The sequence below is a fragment of the Lipotes vexillifer genome, unplaced genomic scaffold (assembly GCF_000442215.2).
Source record: "Lipotes vexillifer unplaced genomic scaffold, Lipotes_vexillifer_v1.1 scaffold159, whole genome shotgun sequence".
NCBI lineage: Eukaryota > Metazoa > Chordata > Mammalia > Artiodactyla > Lipotidae > Lipotes > Lipotes vexillifer.
In genome coordinates, this window is record NW_006770589.1 from 3324129 (window position 1) to 3341410 (window position 17282).

The window sequence follows — 17282 nt, forward strand, 5'->3', positions numbered from 1 at the left end:
GGACACTGTATGTTATAAGCTGCCCATTCACCTTTCAGTCTCTACCATCTACCCATGTAGTTTAAGTTGAATCCCCAGCACCCATCCTTTGAGATCATAAAATAACATTATATCCTTCCCTTACCTGCTACAATAGGAACATTTCCCCATGCATTACTCTTTGGAAACATTTCTATTCATATCATAATATTCATCATACTTTATACATAAAGGTGTATTTAACTTTTCCCCTATTGTTGAATATTTAGATTGCTTTCAGCTTATCACTTTTACAAATTTTATAAATTTTATTTATATCCCTTAGACGCGCAGGCCCAGTGGCCATGGCTCACTGGCCCAGCCGCTCCGCGGCACGTGGGACACGTGGGATCCTCCCGGACCGGGGCACGAACCCGCGTCCCCTGCATCGGCAGGCGGACTCCCAACCACTGCGCCACCAGGGAAGCCCCATATATCCCTTATTTTCTTAAGATAGATCTCTAATAGTTGAATTACTGAGTCCTGAGGAGTAAATATAATCTAGTGGTTAATGACTTAAGTTCAGTTCTCTGTTGGCTTTGATGCCTGCTAGCCATGTGACCGTTAACAAGATGAATAAACTCTCTAAGTTTCAGTTTCCTTATTTTAGTATAGGGATATTTAGTTTATAAATTTATATACATATAAATAGAACAAGTAATTAGAACAATGGCTGAATCTCAGTAAATGCTAGCTATTATTTTGTACTTACAAAAAATATTTGATGTAGGTATTCGCAAATGACAGGTAAATTCTACCCGTTTACACTTCCAACTTCAGTGATAACACTTCATCAAATTATAAAATTTTCAGTTAGAAAATGAACACGCAGTAGATTTCACAATATGGGCACCAATTTGAAGCACCTCTACAACATCTGCTTGGGAGAACTGTTAAAATGTTTGCCACTGCGAAACAATAAGAAAACCAAAGAAAGAATGGCGCGTATTTACATCAACACCTAGAAGGCATTGCTTAAAGGCGTCCATTCCTTGCGCGTATAGAGAAGTAAAGGGTAGTTTTCTTTACCTCAAGGGAAACTTAGGCGGAGCGCCTCTAAGGTTTTGGAGAGCTGTTCAGCGTAGAAACAAAGTGCAAACTGCAGGAAAACAAAAGTGAGCCTCCGCCAGATTTAATAAGTTACGCTGCTCCAAAGGAGTGTGTTTAGGAGAGCGGAAGTGTTTAAGTTTCAGCTTCTTCCTTTCCTCCAGGATACCCTCCTGGAAGTTCGAGTTCATTGGCTCCTTTCAGTCGTCTCGGTTCTCTCAGGGAAGCTTCCTCGTCTCCCTGGCAACCTGAGCTGCCACCAATTGAAGCTGAGGATTGGTGGTCACGTGTCCCCTACCCCTTCCCGAGCGGAGGCAACATGGCGGCCCCGGTAAGCAGTAGATGCGAGATTTGAATTACCCTACTTGTGGCTGCTGCGTCCCTGCTGATGGCGTCTCCGGCGTTGTGCGGTTCACGTCAGAGCCCAGAGGGACTCCCTGGAGACCCTTCCTCACAAGAAGAAGATGAGGATTGTGATCCTGAAGATCCGGTCAGCGACTCGGGTTCATACTCCTCTACAAGTACCGATTATGAGTAAGGTTCTCCAAGAGGGACAATTAAATCCATTCCTTCTGCCTCGAGAGTGTACACGTGGGCTGGGGGGAATTCCAGAGTGTTGGCGTGGTAGAGACTGAGTGTTTGAGTTTCTAAAATAAGCGGGGTTTATTTGCACCACGTTTCAATTGTGTGATAATGTGAGCCGAAATGACTGTGCCATTCTTGGTTACTTTAGGTTTTTGTGATTTTCAGAGGAGGAGGTTCTCTTCTTTGTGGTGGGTTCTGTAATATATGAGAGTGTATCTATCTGTTAGAGTGTTCATAAAATTCTGTACTGACGCAGTGTCTTCTTGCTTTGGTGTCATGATCTTTGTGACTTTAACCTGTGTTTAGAGTGTTTAGAGTGAAGTGACACCCTCCACGTTTTATGTCAACTATTTAAATTATGTAGATTTTTCTGGTTATAAAAATGAATATATATATAAAAGAAAGAAAATCCACCCTAGCCTCACCATCGAGAACAACCTCTCAGCATTTTTGGGGGTATTTCTGCTGTATTTTCCTATACATTCCCATGGTTTTCTTGTTTTCTATTTTATGTTATAATGTAATTTTTAAATACAGAATATCTAAGTGTTATTTTCTACTTTCTTAAACCTAAAAATAATGAAAAAGTTATTTTTATTCACAGTACCCAATGCTACTTCAGTTTTGAAGGAATTTATCCCTTACTGCTATGGATTAGAAAAGTCAAAGTAATTAGCAGTAGCTTGAAATGACTAGCATTGAAAAGGTTCTGGTGCCAAAACATGAATCAGTGACTGCCATATATAGTCATTTTTAGGATGACATTTTATGTGTATTTAGAAATAACAGTTACAGGTATTTAATGTGTATTTAGGAGTATCAGTTACTTGGCAATTATTTTCACCCATAGGTATGTAAAACATTTTTATCATTATCTTTAAAAGCACAAGGGAGAAAACCATCACTAATGGCTGCTTAATTATATTCTAGAGGCTTAATGCGGACAGATTATATTCTGGAAGACTTGAACAAATTTAAGGATCAAATACTTTGTACAATCTTCTACTGTGGTCATTTAAAAAATAATTACAAAATTCATGGCTATCAAGCAAGGCTGCTGGAAGGAAGTATGGATTATGTAGAACCTTATGTGGTCTTGCTATGGGAGCCATAGACAGTGTGAGATTCAAATTCTTGCTTTCTCTACATCTTAGAATCACACATTTTTAACCCAGAGAGAATCTATAATATTCCCATGGTCACACAGCCAAATGTTGTCAGTGGAGAAATTTAAGAGACCTGATTTCATTTGGGGTGCATTGATTTTGATGAGTGAATAAATGAGCTAGTCCTTTTTTCTAGGAAATAAGCAAGCTGAGAACTCGTGTTAGAAAACTTATTTCAAAGCATTTTGTGATTTGGAATACATGTGTGTGTGTCTGTGTGTGTATATATATATATATATATATACACACACAGACACACACACATATATAATATTTTAGTTTTTTTTAAAATGGGCATTAAACTTTCTATATCAGTCATTCACTGATCACTCCACATATTCCAGTGTCTTTATCATCCTAATAATAAAAGTATAGGAAATCTCGATTGTAAACTGTTTGGCTGGTCTATATTTCAAGTCCTACCAAGATTCAGATTTTATGGCTATCGCTTCTTGGTGTTTAGGACATGAGAGTTGATATACACTGACCAGGTAGGCTTCTGTTCTGTTTCTTCCTTATGGTATTTACTTCCCTAAGCTGCAGCGTCACCAGTGCAAAAGGTGGGCTTCCCAGCATGGACAGGACGCTGGAACATGTGGATCCAAGGTATAGGGATGCGAACCTAAGCTTTCTCATCAAAGCTAGGAGATATGAATTGCCTATTGTCTTTCATTGCCTACATGGAGGTTATTGAAGTTATGCTACTTATTGATTCACATAAAGTATCCTGAACTTTCAGGGTTCTAGTTAATTTCTGCATATTCTTTCTGGAAATTGTCATTGTTTCTTGCATGCTTTGAAACTGAAAACCAGTTTGAGCTGCAAGTAATTGTCAATATAGAATTAATAAGTTTATCATTTTTTAGATAAAGTGTCTTTAGGGTACATTCTGGTATAGTACTTTTAATAGGTTTGTTTAAGACTTATAAGAGAAAATTTTTAGATTGGTGCAGTACATCTTAACCTGGCATATTGGCAAGTTCCTGAGGAAGCTTCAGAGGTAATACTGGAGGGTGGGTTGGGTTGAGGAAACCATTGACTAGTTTCAGTATTAAAAAAAAAAAATTTATTTATTTACTTATTTGGTTGCACCGGGTCGTAGTTGAGGCAGGTGGGCTCCTTAGTTGCGGCTCTCGGGCTCCTTAGTTGCGGTGCATGGGCTCTTTAGTTGTGGCGTGCAAACTCATGTTGTGCCGTGCATGAGGGATCTAGTTCCTTAACCAGGGATTGAACCTGGGCCCCCTGCATTGGGAGCACGGAGTCTTATCCACAGCACCACTGGGGAAGTCCTGACTAGTTTCAATGTTGAAATAACAGAAATCATACATTTACTTGCAATAATGCCATGCTTTCTTTGCTTTGGTTTACAATTACCCAGCTCATTGAAGCCACATTGGTTCATGTTGGCCAAAGTCATCCGTTTTATGACTTAAATTTTTGATTTTTCAGAGTGAATTGTTTATTGTTGTGAGTTTTAAAGCCTTGACTGATGGAGAGAAAAAAAGGATACTTTAAAAAGAGAATTTAGCTATAAAATGCTAAGGAGCTTCCACTGACAATAAGAAGAATGACTGGAGAAGAAGGAAAATATGTCCTTTAAATTTTTTTTTCTGGATTTTTTTAACAACTTTACTGAAGTATAATTGACATACAATAAACTGTACATATTTGAAGTGTACGGTTAAGTTTTGATAAGTTTTGACATGTATACATCTGTCAAGATAATGAACATATCCATCTCATCCAAAAGTTTCCCCATGTGCCTCCCTCATACTACTCATGCCTGCCTCATTCTTTATAACCACTAATCTGTTTTCTGTGATGATAGCTGAGTTTGTGTTTTCTAGAGTCTTATAAAAATGGAGTTATGTAGTATGGACTCCCTTTTTTGTCTGGCTTCTTTTAATCAGCATAATTATTTTGAGACCATTCATTTTGTTGCCTATACGTTGTTCGTTCCTTTTTATTTCTGAATAGGATTTATTTCTGAATAGGATTTATTTCTGAATGGGATTCCATTTATTTCTGAATAGGATTTCCTTTTTATTTCTAAATAGGATTTAGCATAATTATTTTTTTTCTTTGTGATTATTCAGCATAATTATTTTGAGACTCCTTCATGTTGTTGCCTAGATGTAGTTCTTACCTTTTTATTTCTGAACTGGATTCCATGGATATATCAAAATTTATCTTTTTCTTGGGTTTTAACTTGGGAATGTGCTACTCGAAGAATAAAAATATTTCATTCAAAGTTGTGATGCAATATATTAATATCAATTTAGTATAATATTTTCCTTTTTCTCTCCTCTGAACCTTGACTTTTTCCTTTTAATTTAATTTTTCTTTTATCAAATTATATAGATTAAAAAGTCAAATAGTATGTAACTAGGTTTATGATGAGACATGGTAATTCTCTGCCAGCATCTCTGTATGCTTCCAGCTCAGCATGTTTGAAGAGAATCCATTGTCTGCCTTGTTTCTCCTCTAGTGTTGCCCATCTCATTTGCTGACCTCACTCTCTTCTTACTCAGGTCCTCAGGTCTAGTAAGTCTCCAGTCCTGTTGACTTGCTTTTCTGATATCCACCCCACCACCTCCTCCTGCTTCTCATAGGCACTGCCTTGCGTCTCCCATACACCAGTTGTCTAACTGGTCTGGGTGCCTCTAATTTCTCCTGTTTTCAGTCTTTCTCCCATACAGCTGCCAGAGTTTGCTTTCTAAAATAATTTTTCTCTTAGAGAACCTACTACAAAAAGATATAATGTGGCAGTTTGGATCAAAAATAGAATTAAACACATGCATGAATATTACCAGCGACGCTAACTAAAATGAAGTAGATATCCACGTGCTTAACCAGGTCATCCCTGTGATCAGGAGTAGAGGCCCGAGATTTTCAAACTAACAGTAATACTTCAGGTTTGTTTGCTGATGACTGTATTATTCAGAGAATTCAACCACTTCAATTATAATGGAATGTCTTTATAATGTAGCCTGAAATAACTGAGACTTTTGAAAATGAGACTAATTCTGTTAGTATTCATAGCACATTTGCAGTGTCGGAATAATTTTTTCAACAAATTATTATGAGAGGCATCCTGGTACAGAGTAATAAGTACTAGATTAAGTGTAGGAGTCAGACAACCTGAAAGTGTTAACATTTTCATTTCATTAAGTTTTCTCTGGTCTTGAGGGATTCAGAATTAGGAGAATTCTTGGTTATAATTTACTGTTTTACAAGATGTCTCAAGACTCCTGTATACTAAGGGGCAAGTACTTAAAGAGAAAATAAAGGCTGAATGTGTAAGCATTTCTACTTCTTTGGAAATAAAGTCTTTGTGTAGATGACCTAGAAAAGACATGCTTTTCTTTAACACGAAAACTATCTTCCTGGTACTGGGAAACTTGATGGGCCTTCATCTATTTTGACTTTTATTTCAAAATTTAAAATATTAGGACAATTGTGTTAGGGCAGTGGAACTGTATGATACTATATGATACTATAATATCATATAGTATCTGTATAATACTATACAGATACTGTATGTATCTGTATGGTACTATAATTATACTATAATGGTGGATGATACATGTCATTATACATTTGTCCAAACCCATAGATTGTACACCATGAGAGTAAACCATAATGTAAGTTGTGGATTTGAGGTGATTATGTTGTGTCAGTGTAGGTTCATCGATTGTAACAAATGTACCACTCTCATGAGGGATGTTGATAATGGAGGAGGCCATGAAACTGGGGGGACAAGGAGTATATGGGAAGTCACTGTACCTTCTGCTCAGTTTTGCTGTGAACCTGAAACTGCTCTAAAAAAAGAAAAGTCTTTTAAATCATTTTTCTACTCAAAAGCTTGATGGCCTCCCAAATAAACTCCAGATTCCTTAGGATGCTTTTTAAAGCTCTTTTAGATCTGTCCCTAGCCAATCTGATCTCATCTTTGATGATCTTCCTTTAAGTCACCTGTATTCCTGTTTGTCTTAGCTCTGGGCACTATTTAAAAAACATCCAAGGGAATTAATTCCCTGGCTGTCCAGTGGTTAGGACTCTGCACTTCCACTTCAGGGGGCATGGGTTTGATCTGTGGTTAGGGAACTAAGATCCCACGAGACGTGTGGTGTGGCCAAAAAAAAAAATCCTAGACTGAGTGGCTTATAAACCATAGAAATGTATTTCTCACAGTTCTGGAGGCTGAAAGTCCAAGATCAGGATATCAGCATGGTCAGGTTCTGGTAAGGGCCCTCTTCCAGGTTGCAGACTGCAAGTTCTCATTGTATTTTCACACAGCAGAGAGGAGAAGCAAGTTCCATGTGTCTCATAAGGGCACTAATCCCATTCATGAGGGCTGCACCCTTATGACCTCATCCAATTCTAATTACTTCTCAAGGGCCCCACCTCCTAACACCATCCCATTGGATGGAAATGTTTCAACATATAAATTCTGGGGGAACATAAACATTCAGTTCATAATATTACTACACTGAAATATTCACCCATTCTCATTCCTAACATTTTCTTTCATACCTACACTTATACCTATTGATACTTTGTTCTCTGTTTGAAACACCTTTTCTTCCTAACTCTGCTTGTCACAATCATTCAAGTTTTCATTTAAGTGCCACCTTCTCATAGGACCTTATTTGATCCCTCTTAGACTTAATTTCTCCAATAATAGTTTTTCTCCTATAGCAGTTTTCATTCCTCACTTTTGTCACTTGCATTTCAGCTAGGTGATGAGCTCTCTGTCCATCTGATATCTTTAAAAGCACAATAAAGCCCTATCAAAAAATGATTTGCTGGTCTTTGATTTCAGTTCTACCAGAGTTAGATCGTATCCTTAACTTAGTGATGTGTAGACATGCCTTGTTTAGCAGAAGGGCTGGGGTAGGGAATGGGGTCATTATTAGCATAGTTCTAGTGGAGATGTGTAACTGATGTAAAAATTTATTTCATGCATTGACTACACAGTAGTTCACTGGCTGATCCCTTCTTCTCTGACATGCTCCACATTTGTTCCAGTGGTAACTGGATGGGCTAGAAACAGCAGCAGCAGATCCCACCAGGTTCCCCACCTCCTCAAGCTGCTATAACAGCTAGCATAGAATTTAACCCTTAAAATCATGGTTTCCTTTTAGAAAACAATCAAAAGACTTCGGGGATGAAAATTAGATATTGCTGGTAGACAGAACACAGAAATGAAAACACAGAAAAGCATTAGGCAGACCCGTACTTACTGAACAAGCCCCAGATAGAATCCATGATAATTTGTCATGGTGTTTTTATTTTGTGTGGTTTGTCTCTGTACCTGGGATTGTCCTGCTGTACCTATTAGCACTATATAACTATGTAACTACATGTGTTGGCCACTTTGGTAAAGCACGTTGTGCTTTCCCCACTAAAACGAAAAAAAAGAAAAAAAAAGTATTATAACAGGTTTGAAGTAGTAGCAAAAGTCTGTTTTCCTTAAGGAAATGTGCCATGAGGGCTGCCTATTTTGTTAATGTTTTTTCTTGTGGTGGCCAAGGAAATTGTGATACTAATTCATTTGGTGAAAAATGCTGATATTAACGCAACTAAGGACCTGAGAGATTCAATAACTTAGAAGAAGAAAAAAAGATTTAGTATCAACATAGAATTTTGAAACACCTGAGTAATTGAGAAACTTAAAAGCATTATCTGAAGTTCATTTTCTTTAATATACTGTTAGAGCTTATGTAAGTGAACTTGTTTATTTGCAAATTAGCAAGTTTTTCTTTGGCAAGAAGGACTCTGCTCACATTTACCACATTATTTAGGGCCTTGAAAGCAATTAAAGTGCCGTCAAACTTTGCAGGCAGACTATGAATATACAGTTATTTCTGTTTAGAGCAAAGTAGAATGAACAAAATAAAAGTCTCATTGAAAGACATTTGCACAATGACAGCTTTGCAGCTTGCACCATAGGCTCTCAGAAAAAAATGAAAATATTAATATTGATTAATGTAACCCATGTATTATAAAAATCTTAATTAAAACTGCTAGATTTAATTCCTTTTTAAAAATAAATATTTTAGACTTCCCTGGTAGTGCAGTGGTTAAGAATCCGCCTGCCAATGCAGGGGACAAGCATTTGAGCCCTGGTCCAGGAAGATCCCACATGTGGCAGAGCAACTAAGCCCATGTGCCACAACTACTGAGCCCACGTGCCACAACTACTGAAGCTCACGTGCCTAGAGCCCATGCTCCACAACAGGAGAAGCCACCACAAGGAGAAGCCTGTGCACTGCAACGAAGAGTAACCCCTGCTCACCGCAACTAGAGAAAGCCCACGAGAAGCAATGAGGACTCAAAGCAGCCAAAAATTAATTAATTAATTTAAAAAAAAACTTTAAAAAATATTTTATTTTGGAATAAATTTAGATTTACAGAAAAGTTGAAAAGATAGTACAGAGAATTCCTGTAAATTCTTCACCCAGTTTTTCTCTGATCTTTACCTTTTACACAAATAGGGTACATTTTTCAAAAATAAGAAATTAGCATTAGTATAGTACTATTAACTAAACTCTAGACTTTATTCAGATTTCACCATTCCCCTACTTATGTCCTTTTTCTGTTCCTGGATCCAATCCAGGGTATCATATGGCATTTAATCATTAAGTCTCCTCTGGTCTGCAGTAGTTTCTCAGTCCTTCCTTGTTTTTCATAACCTTGATCACTTGGTTAAGGTGATGTCTGCCAGGTTTCTTCACTGTGAAGTCACTGTTTTTCACTTTCCATACTCTGTTCTTTGAAAGCATGTCACTGAGTCCAGTCTACACTAAAGAGGAGGAAAGATTAAGCTCCATCTCCTGGAGTGAAGAGTGTCTATATATAATATTATTTTCATTATTAATAAATAGTTACAATGAAAAGTTGGCGGTTTTGTTTTATTGTTGTTTTTAATACACCCCCTCCATTCTAATAGAACTAGTTTGAGAGTACAGACTTTCCAACTCTGTTAAACTTTCTGATACGTTAATCAGTTATGCTCTTGATGTTTTTCTAAATAGGAAGTAATCACCTGTAGTAGGAATAAGGAACCTTCTGGGAATCCTGAACTGTGGCCTTAAAGGCAGTATCTAGTTTTGGTTCATATGTTACCAGCACTTAGCCTGGAATCTAGTAAATAGAGATCATTGGAGGCATCTTCATTTATTGCTAGGGGTTGGAAAAGTGCAGAAGTACAGGAGCTATACCTAATAAAGGTGTAAGTTTCTCTCCAGTTCTGACTGTGGTGCAAGAGGATGGGAACTGTCATTTATTTGGCCTTTACCATGCCAGGCACATTATTTTATTTGCTGTTGATAACAGCCCTGTGAGGTAGCTATAATCTGTTTTCTGGAAAAGGAAACCTAAAGCTTAGAAAAGTGAAAATCTCAATAGAACAGTGTTTGAACCAAGGTCTGTGACCTCTCAGGTCATTTTCTTTTTACTGTATGTTTTGTCTTCTTTTTCAGTTTCCTGTGTTCATTTCCTTATCTTTATTCCTGTCTCTTTTCTCCCTTTTTAATTTCTCCCTTTTTAAAAAAATTTCTTCTGCCTAAAGTGAAATATTTTTTAAATATAGAGCTTAAGAAAGTGGATCTCATTCATTGCTGGTGGAAATGTGAATTGGTATAGTCTTAGGGTAAAGACATCTATCTATCTATCTATCTATCTATCTATCTATCTATCTATACCCCTACATAAAAGAATGGTTACTGTATTGTTGTCCATAGGGGCAAAAAAAGAAAAAAAAAGTGAACACAAAGCTTATCAGTAGGTGAGTGACCAAATGTGCTACATCCCTCATGCTACGTCCCTTAATGTAGGCATTAGAGGTTTTTAAATTGTTTTTTTAGTGATAAATGATAAAGGGATGTGTGTGTGTGTGTGTGTGTGTATATAGATTCCACTCACTTTTTCAAAACAAACAGTAACAACCCTATATATGTTTTATATGATTATAAGAACACAGATTAAAAAAATTTTTTTTATTGAAGTATAGTTGATTTACGATATTTGTTTTTGGTGTACAGCAAAGTGATTCAGTTATACATATATATCTATATTGTTTTTCATATTCTTTTCCATTATTGTTTTTCATATTCTTTTCCTGCTTTATCACAGGATATTGAATATATCAGTAGTTCCCTGTGCTATACAGTAGGACCTTGTTTAGGACACAGATTTTTAACATGTCAGTGAAAGGTAGGAAGGGAGAATGACAGGTATGATAATTACGTGCCCATTTATATAAAATGAGTCTGTGCTTATGTGTGCATGAAAGTACAGTCACCAACTAGGAATCTAGTCAACACCAGTTCTTTCCTCTCCCTCATCATTGCATCTAATCAGTCTCAACGTCCTGGTGATTTTCAAGCATTTCTCAAATGTTTTTCCTACTTTCCATTTCCTCTACAATTGCCTTAGTTATCATCTTTGCTTGGACTACAGAAACAGCCCTCTAAATGGCCTCTTATCTTTTTTATAAATTAATTAATTTATTTATTTTTGGCTGCGTTGCGTCTTCGTTGCTGCATGGGCTTTCTCTAGTTGCGGCGAGCGGGAGCTACTCGTAGTTGTGTGCAGGCTTCTCATTGTGGTGGCTTCTCTTGTTGTGAAGCATGGGCTCTAGGCGCGCGGGCTTCAGTTGTGGCACATGGGCTTAGTTGCTCCGCGACGTGTGGGACCTTCCCTGACCAGGGCTCGAACCCGTGTCCCCTGAATTGGCAGGAGAATTCTCAACCACTGGGCCACCAGGGAAGCCCCTGGCCTCTTATCTTAAATCTTGTCCACCTCAATTACTTCTTCTATTGTCCTGTCAAAGTAGATCTATTCAGGGATTTCTAACATGTAAACCCCTCTACCTAAAACTCTTCATTGATGTTCTCTTACCTACACAACAAAACCCAAACCCTTTGCCAGGGTCCAAAAGGGCTTGCAAAATTACAACTTGCAAAATTAGACTCCTCCTGTCATTCCCTACCTCACCACCTCCACTCTGGCAACCGCAGACTAGCTTTAGTTATCCACATAGGCCATGGGGACTACCCCTCAAGGCCTTTGCTTGTGCTGGTACTTCTGCTTGGGATTCTCTTCTTGTCTTCCCCCTCAGCTCCCCAAGCCCTCCTCCCCAGACACTTGTTGCTTTAAAACTCACCTCTGGGGTCTCCTCTACCAGAAAGTCTCCCTTGACCTCATCCTCAACCCCAGGCTAAGCTGGATGACCTCTCTTTTGCACCTACTATGTGTATTGTCATGAATTCCTTCTCAGTTTCTCTTCCCCACTAGACAAGGGAAGGAACTGAGGTTTTCATTCATCTTTGTAATTCCAGTACTGTCCACCATGCCTGGCACTGTTTATTTGTTCTACAACGGAATGCCACCCCCTGTGGCACCTCCACCTGCAGGGATCTTTAAATCATAACCAAAAAGTGGTTTCGCATTCATATTTTAGAGAATAAGTGATTTCCCTGGTGGTCCAGTGGTTAAGACTCTGCACTTCCACTGCAGGGGGCCCAGGTTTAATCCCTGGTGGGGAACTAAGATCCTGCATGCCATACCACACTGCCTCCCCCCCCAAAAAAAAGTATAAATTCCAAATTTTAGAGAATTAGGTGAACCATCTTCATGTTTAGCAGAGAGGGAAAAATGCTTCTTTGGCATCACATATCTCTCATACAAACGACAGACCAGATTAAAAGGGTGAGATTATAAAGCAAGGAAATTTCATTCATTTTCTAATTAATATATATCTTCATAAGTAATTGTGTTTAATTATGATATTTTTATTGCGCCATTTTATTTTTAATTAATTAATTAATTAATCTTTTGGCTGCGTCAGGTCTTGGTTGTGGCAGGCGGGATTTTTTGTTGCAATGCGCAGGCTCTTCCTTGCACTACGTGGGCTTCTCTCTAGTTGTAGCATGCAGGCTCCAGAGCATGTGGGCTCTGTAGTTGTGGTACACGGTCTCTCTAGTTGTGGTGTGTGGACTTAGTTGCCCTGTGGCATGTGGGATCTTAGTTCCCTGACCAGGGATCAAACCAGCGTCCCCTGCATTACAAGATGGATTCTTAACCACTGGACCACCAGAGAAGTCCCTGTGCCATTTTAAATTATGGTACGTTGTTATCTAAATTTTTTATGGTGGGGACACAGTTATTTAGACTCATCAGAGTAAAACTACAGAGATATTAAATACTGATTTCTGCAGGTACAGACAGATATAGTCAAAACAACTGATATGGTGAATAATCCATAGTAAGTAGTGCTAAGTGCCTAAAATGATGCCACACACTGGGAACCAGCAAGTGCCAAAGAAATGTTAGTTTTGATATCTGGGGATAGTTATGCCTTTTTTTTTTTTAACCATTCATATATAGTTGAAAATTCTATGTTAATTACCAACTACAGACCAGCGTAGTGGTTAGTTTCTGATTAATAGAATAGTGCATTTTTTGGATGAATTTTCACAGTATTTAGAAAGAGACACTTGACTTCTAAATTAAAAGAACCAGGATTGCTAATAAACACTGCAGAAAACAGATGTCTTCTAACTGATTGAATGATTAGAACACAAATTATATCGTGCCAGGACATTACAGCTCATGTTTCTGAAAAATCTCCACATGTTAGTTCTTCCACTGTAACCAGTTTTGCTTTAAAGAATAGCAGTTTGAAAGGTAAACTGTTCGTAACATTGAACAGGGTAGAGTTTGTGGTTAGGTCTGTTACCCTAAGATGGGTATTTTTGTTTTTTAATGCTCTTTGAATCATTTTAATAATAATAATTTTGTGTTTTTCAATGGCCTACTTCCCAGTTAAAAGTTTTTTATAATCACATGATGAATCATGTAATGTGTGGTTTACTTTTCTTACTACAATTATTCGTTAAAAGGAATTTTATGAAATTATAGGCTACAGAAGTGATTATTATTAACTGTGATTATTACAAACTAGTTGTTTTCAGCAAAGATTTTAGTTCGTGGTGGGTGAATGTTCCTTTTTTGAAAACTTATTATATAAACAAAGTCTTTTAATACTGGTAGGCTTTCACTTTTGTTTTAACGTGTCAGCCATGCTGAATAATTTCTTTGCAAATAGGATGATTTTATGTGCAATTTCTGAATGTCTCACATCTGTGGATATAATTGTATAATCAACTACTAATGTAAATCATTGTCCAGTGAAATTGTCTAAAGTGAACAGTAACCACACAGGGACTGAATTAAGTTTAAAAAGCAAAATAGAACCTTAGATTCTAGAAGGGGGCCATCTCTTTTTTAATTTGTTTTCTTTTCTATCACTATGCCATTTTGATTCCATCTCCTCCAACCCCAGTTCTTCAAGGCTCTACAAAAACCATTCTACAGGAAATAATGTTGATGCTCACAATAAATTAGAATCAGTGAGGAGACTCTGAAATAATTAAAGAACTTTCACCCTTCCCGTCTCCCTGCACCCCAACCCCTACCCTCACCCACCTGCCAGAAAGGCATAACTGTTTTTCCCATGTTTGGCTGCGATTTAGATTATCTTTTCTCTTTTTCACAGTGACCTGGAGCCTGAATGGCTGGACAGTGTGCAGAAGAATGGAGAGCTATTTTATTTGGAGTTGAGTGAGGATGAAGAAGAAAGCCTTCTTCCTGAGACACCTACTGTGAACCATGTCAGGTTCAGCGAAAACGAGATTATTATTGAAGAGGATGATTACAAAGAAGGAAAAAAGTATGAACCCAAACTGAAGCGGTTTACCAAGATTTTAAAAAGTAAAAAACTTTTACCCAAGCGTTATAATAAAAAAAATAGCAATGCCAGTGGGCCAGTATCCATTCTAAAGCATCAGTCCAATCAGAAAACAGGAGTTGTTGTCCAACAGCGGTACAAAGACGTGAACGTTTACGTGAACCCCAAAAAGCTAACCGTCACCAAAGCCAAAGAGCAGCTCAAGCTTCTGGAAGTACTGATTGGGATTATCCATCAGACCAAGTGGAGCTGGAGAAGAAGTGGAAAACAGGGCAGTGGAGAGAAGCTTGTGGTCCATGGCCTGCTGCCAGGAGGATCTGCTATGAAGAGTGGTCAGATATTAATTGGTAAGTTCTGCTGGTGAGCATCAGTCCTTGTTTGCAGGGTTAATGATTGATGATGCTTTGTGAGGAAAGTGATCAAAACAGAATCATACCCAGTGTCTCAACCAATAAAGGACTGCCTGACGATATTTGGGACAGTAGTGAAATTGGAAGGATTGTGTACTGCAATGCACAGCATTCTTAAGACAAGCACTTTAGTGCATTGAATACCCATGGGTGCCTTGTTAGGCCAGGGAACAGCTTAACTAATTTTCAAGTTTTTATATAATTTTATTTCATCTTGGTTTTCTTTGCTGACAAGAAAAAGAAAAGTTGACTGTACAGTGATAATTTAGGTTTGAATAACCTATATCCAATAACATGATGCAAAAATATATAATTTATGAATAAAAATACTTTAAAATTGTATGTTTGCACTTAAGTGCCCCGAGTTCTTGGAGTAGTTTTAAACTGTTTCCTATGGCATATGTAGCAACATTGGTGTTATACGTAAATTTCCTTTTAAGGGCACTTGTCATAAAGTATCCCACCAATTTTGAGGGGAAAATAAGAAATCCACAAGTTATTCTGAATATATGTTAAGATGAGCATTTTGTGTTGCTGATACATTTTAAGCTGTTGGGTATGTATGAGTTAGTAGCAGAGATAGATTAGTTACCTAGAGATAGATTAGTTACCCAAAGATAGGTTAGTTACCCAGAGATAGATTCATTACCCAGAGATAGATTCGTTACCCAGAGATAGATCCGTTACCCAGAGATAGATTACCCAGAGATAGACTAGTTACCTAGAGATAGACTAGTTACCCACAGATAGATTAGTTACCCAGAGATAGGTTAGTTACCCAGAGATAGGTTAGTTACCTAGAGATAGGTTAGTTACCCAGAGATAGGTTAGTTACCTAGAGATAGACTAGTTACCTAGAGATAGATTATTTACCTAAAGATAGATTAGTTAAAGATGAGAATATGTTGTTAACAAAACTTACAGATAGTAACAGTTCTCCAAGCTGATGGTCTTAAGTTGACCCAGCCTGAGAGATTTTGATAAAGGAACTTTTATAGATTCTTTAGAAACACTTCAAAATATTTCTTTAAGTCCAAATTTTTTGTTTGTTCATTGATTCATTAGATAATTTTTTGAGCACCTGCTAAATGCCAGGAGCACGAGATTACTCTAATGGTCCAGTTATTTCTCCTAAGGAGCTCATTCTGTAGTGGAGCTCACGTAGGCTCATAAATAAGCAGTTTCCCACAGTGTGATAAGTGCCACGATAAGGGTTTGCAGGGAGGAACCCTGTAGGAAGGGCATCTGTGCAAAGCGTGTATTCCACATGGTTGCAACAAGATCTCCACATTCTCTTCTTACAGCGTGATGTTGATACTCCTCCCATGGAGAGTTGTGGTATGTGTGTGTGTCTCTGTGCCCCACTGCCCTGGCCTTGAATCTGGGTGGGTCTGTGACCACAGCTTAATTGGTACTGTACACACAGACTTAAGGAGTGGGCTTATAAAAGGGGATGCACCTTCTGCCTGTCCCCGTTCTGTGAGGAAGGCCAGGCCACATGAAGAGGCCCTGAGTCGTAGCATTCTGGCTGATAGCCCCAGCCACGCTCAGGAACAGCCATCAGACGTGAGTGAAGAAGCCGTCCCGATAACCCCTGCCTCAACCATCTGGCTGCAGCTACACAAGGAACCCTGAGTGATAACCTCAGCTGAGCCCCATTAACCCCAGAACCGGGAGAGACAATAAATGGCGGTGGTCGTTTCTTTCGTTTTTTTTGTTTTTTAATTGAGATATAATTGATGTATTACATTACATTAATTTCAGGCATACAACATAATGATTTTATATTTGTTTATCCTCCGAAATGCTCACTGCAGTAAGTCTAGTTAACATCCATCTCCACACATAGTTACAAAGGATGGTTGTCGTTTGAAGCTACTGAGTTTTTTGGGTGATTGCTTATGCAGTAATAGGTAACTGGAACAGGATCTAATGCATACTTACATTCTCTCAGGTCCTCACCTTCCTTTTTTGTCAAGTTACAGAATTGGACCAAAATATCTCTAAGGTTTGTTCTTTTAGTTCTGTCAAAGGAGACCAGAATTCCTGCTTATGAAATCCTGCCTGGTTGTTGCCCACCGCCATAACTGTATGATCCCACATGCTGGGAAACCTCGGCTACACATTCTCATTATACTCACCTGGGGCTTCTGCTTGGAATGCCTATTTGGACCGAGTTATAGACAGATCTCTAAAATTCTTTTTACCCTTTTCTCTTGAAACCTAACAGAGTGGTGGTTATGACCAATGAGCCTCCTATTCCATATTTCCTTTCCCCTGATACTCCAGTCTGCTGAA

The 17282-nt window shown here is 38.2% G+C and overlaps 1 protein-coding gene across 1 annotated transcript in view; it reads left to right on the forward strand.

Moving 5' to 3' along the window:
- The first annotated feature begins 1350 nt into the window (after nt 1-1350).
- INTU (inturned planar cell polarity protein) overlaps nt 1351-17282 on the forward strand; it is a 70966-nt gene continuing 55034 nt past the window's right edge. The window contains exons 1-2 of the mRNA XM_007446251.1: nt 1351-1599; nt 14383-14921. Coding sequence (XP_007446313.1) covers nt 1454-1599; nt 14383-14921 — 685 coding nt within the window. The 5' untranslated portion in view covers nt 1351-1453. The remainder of the gene's footprint in view (nt 1600-14382; nt 14922-17282) is intronic.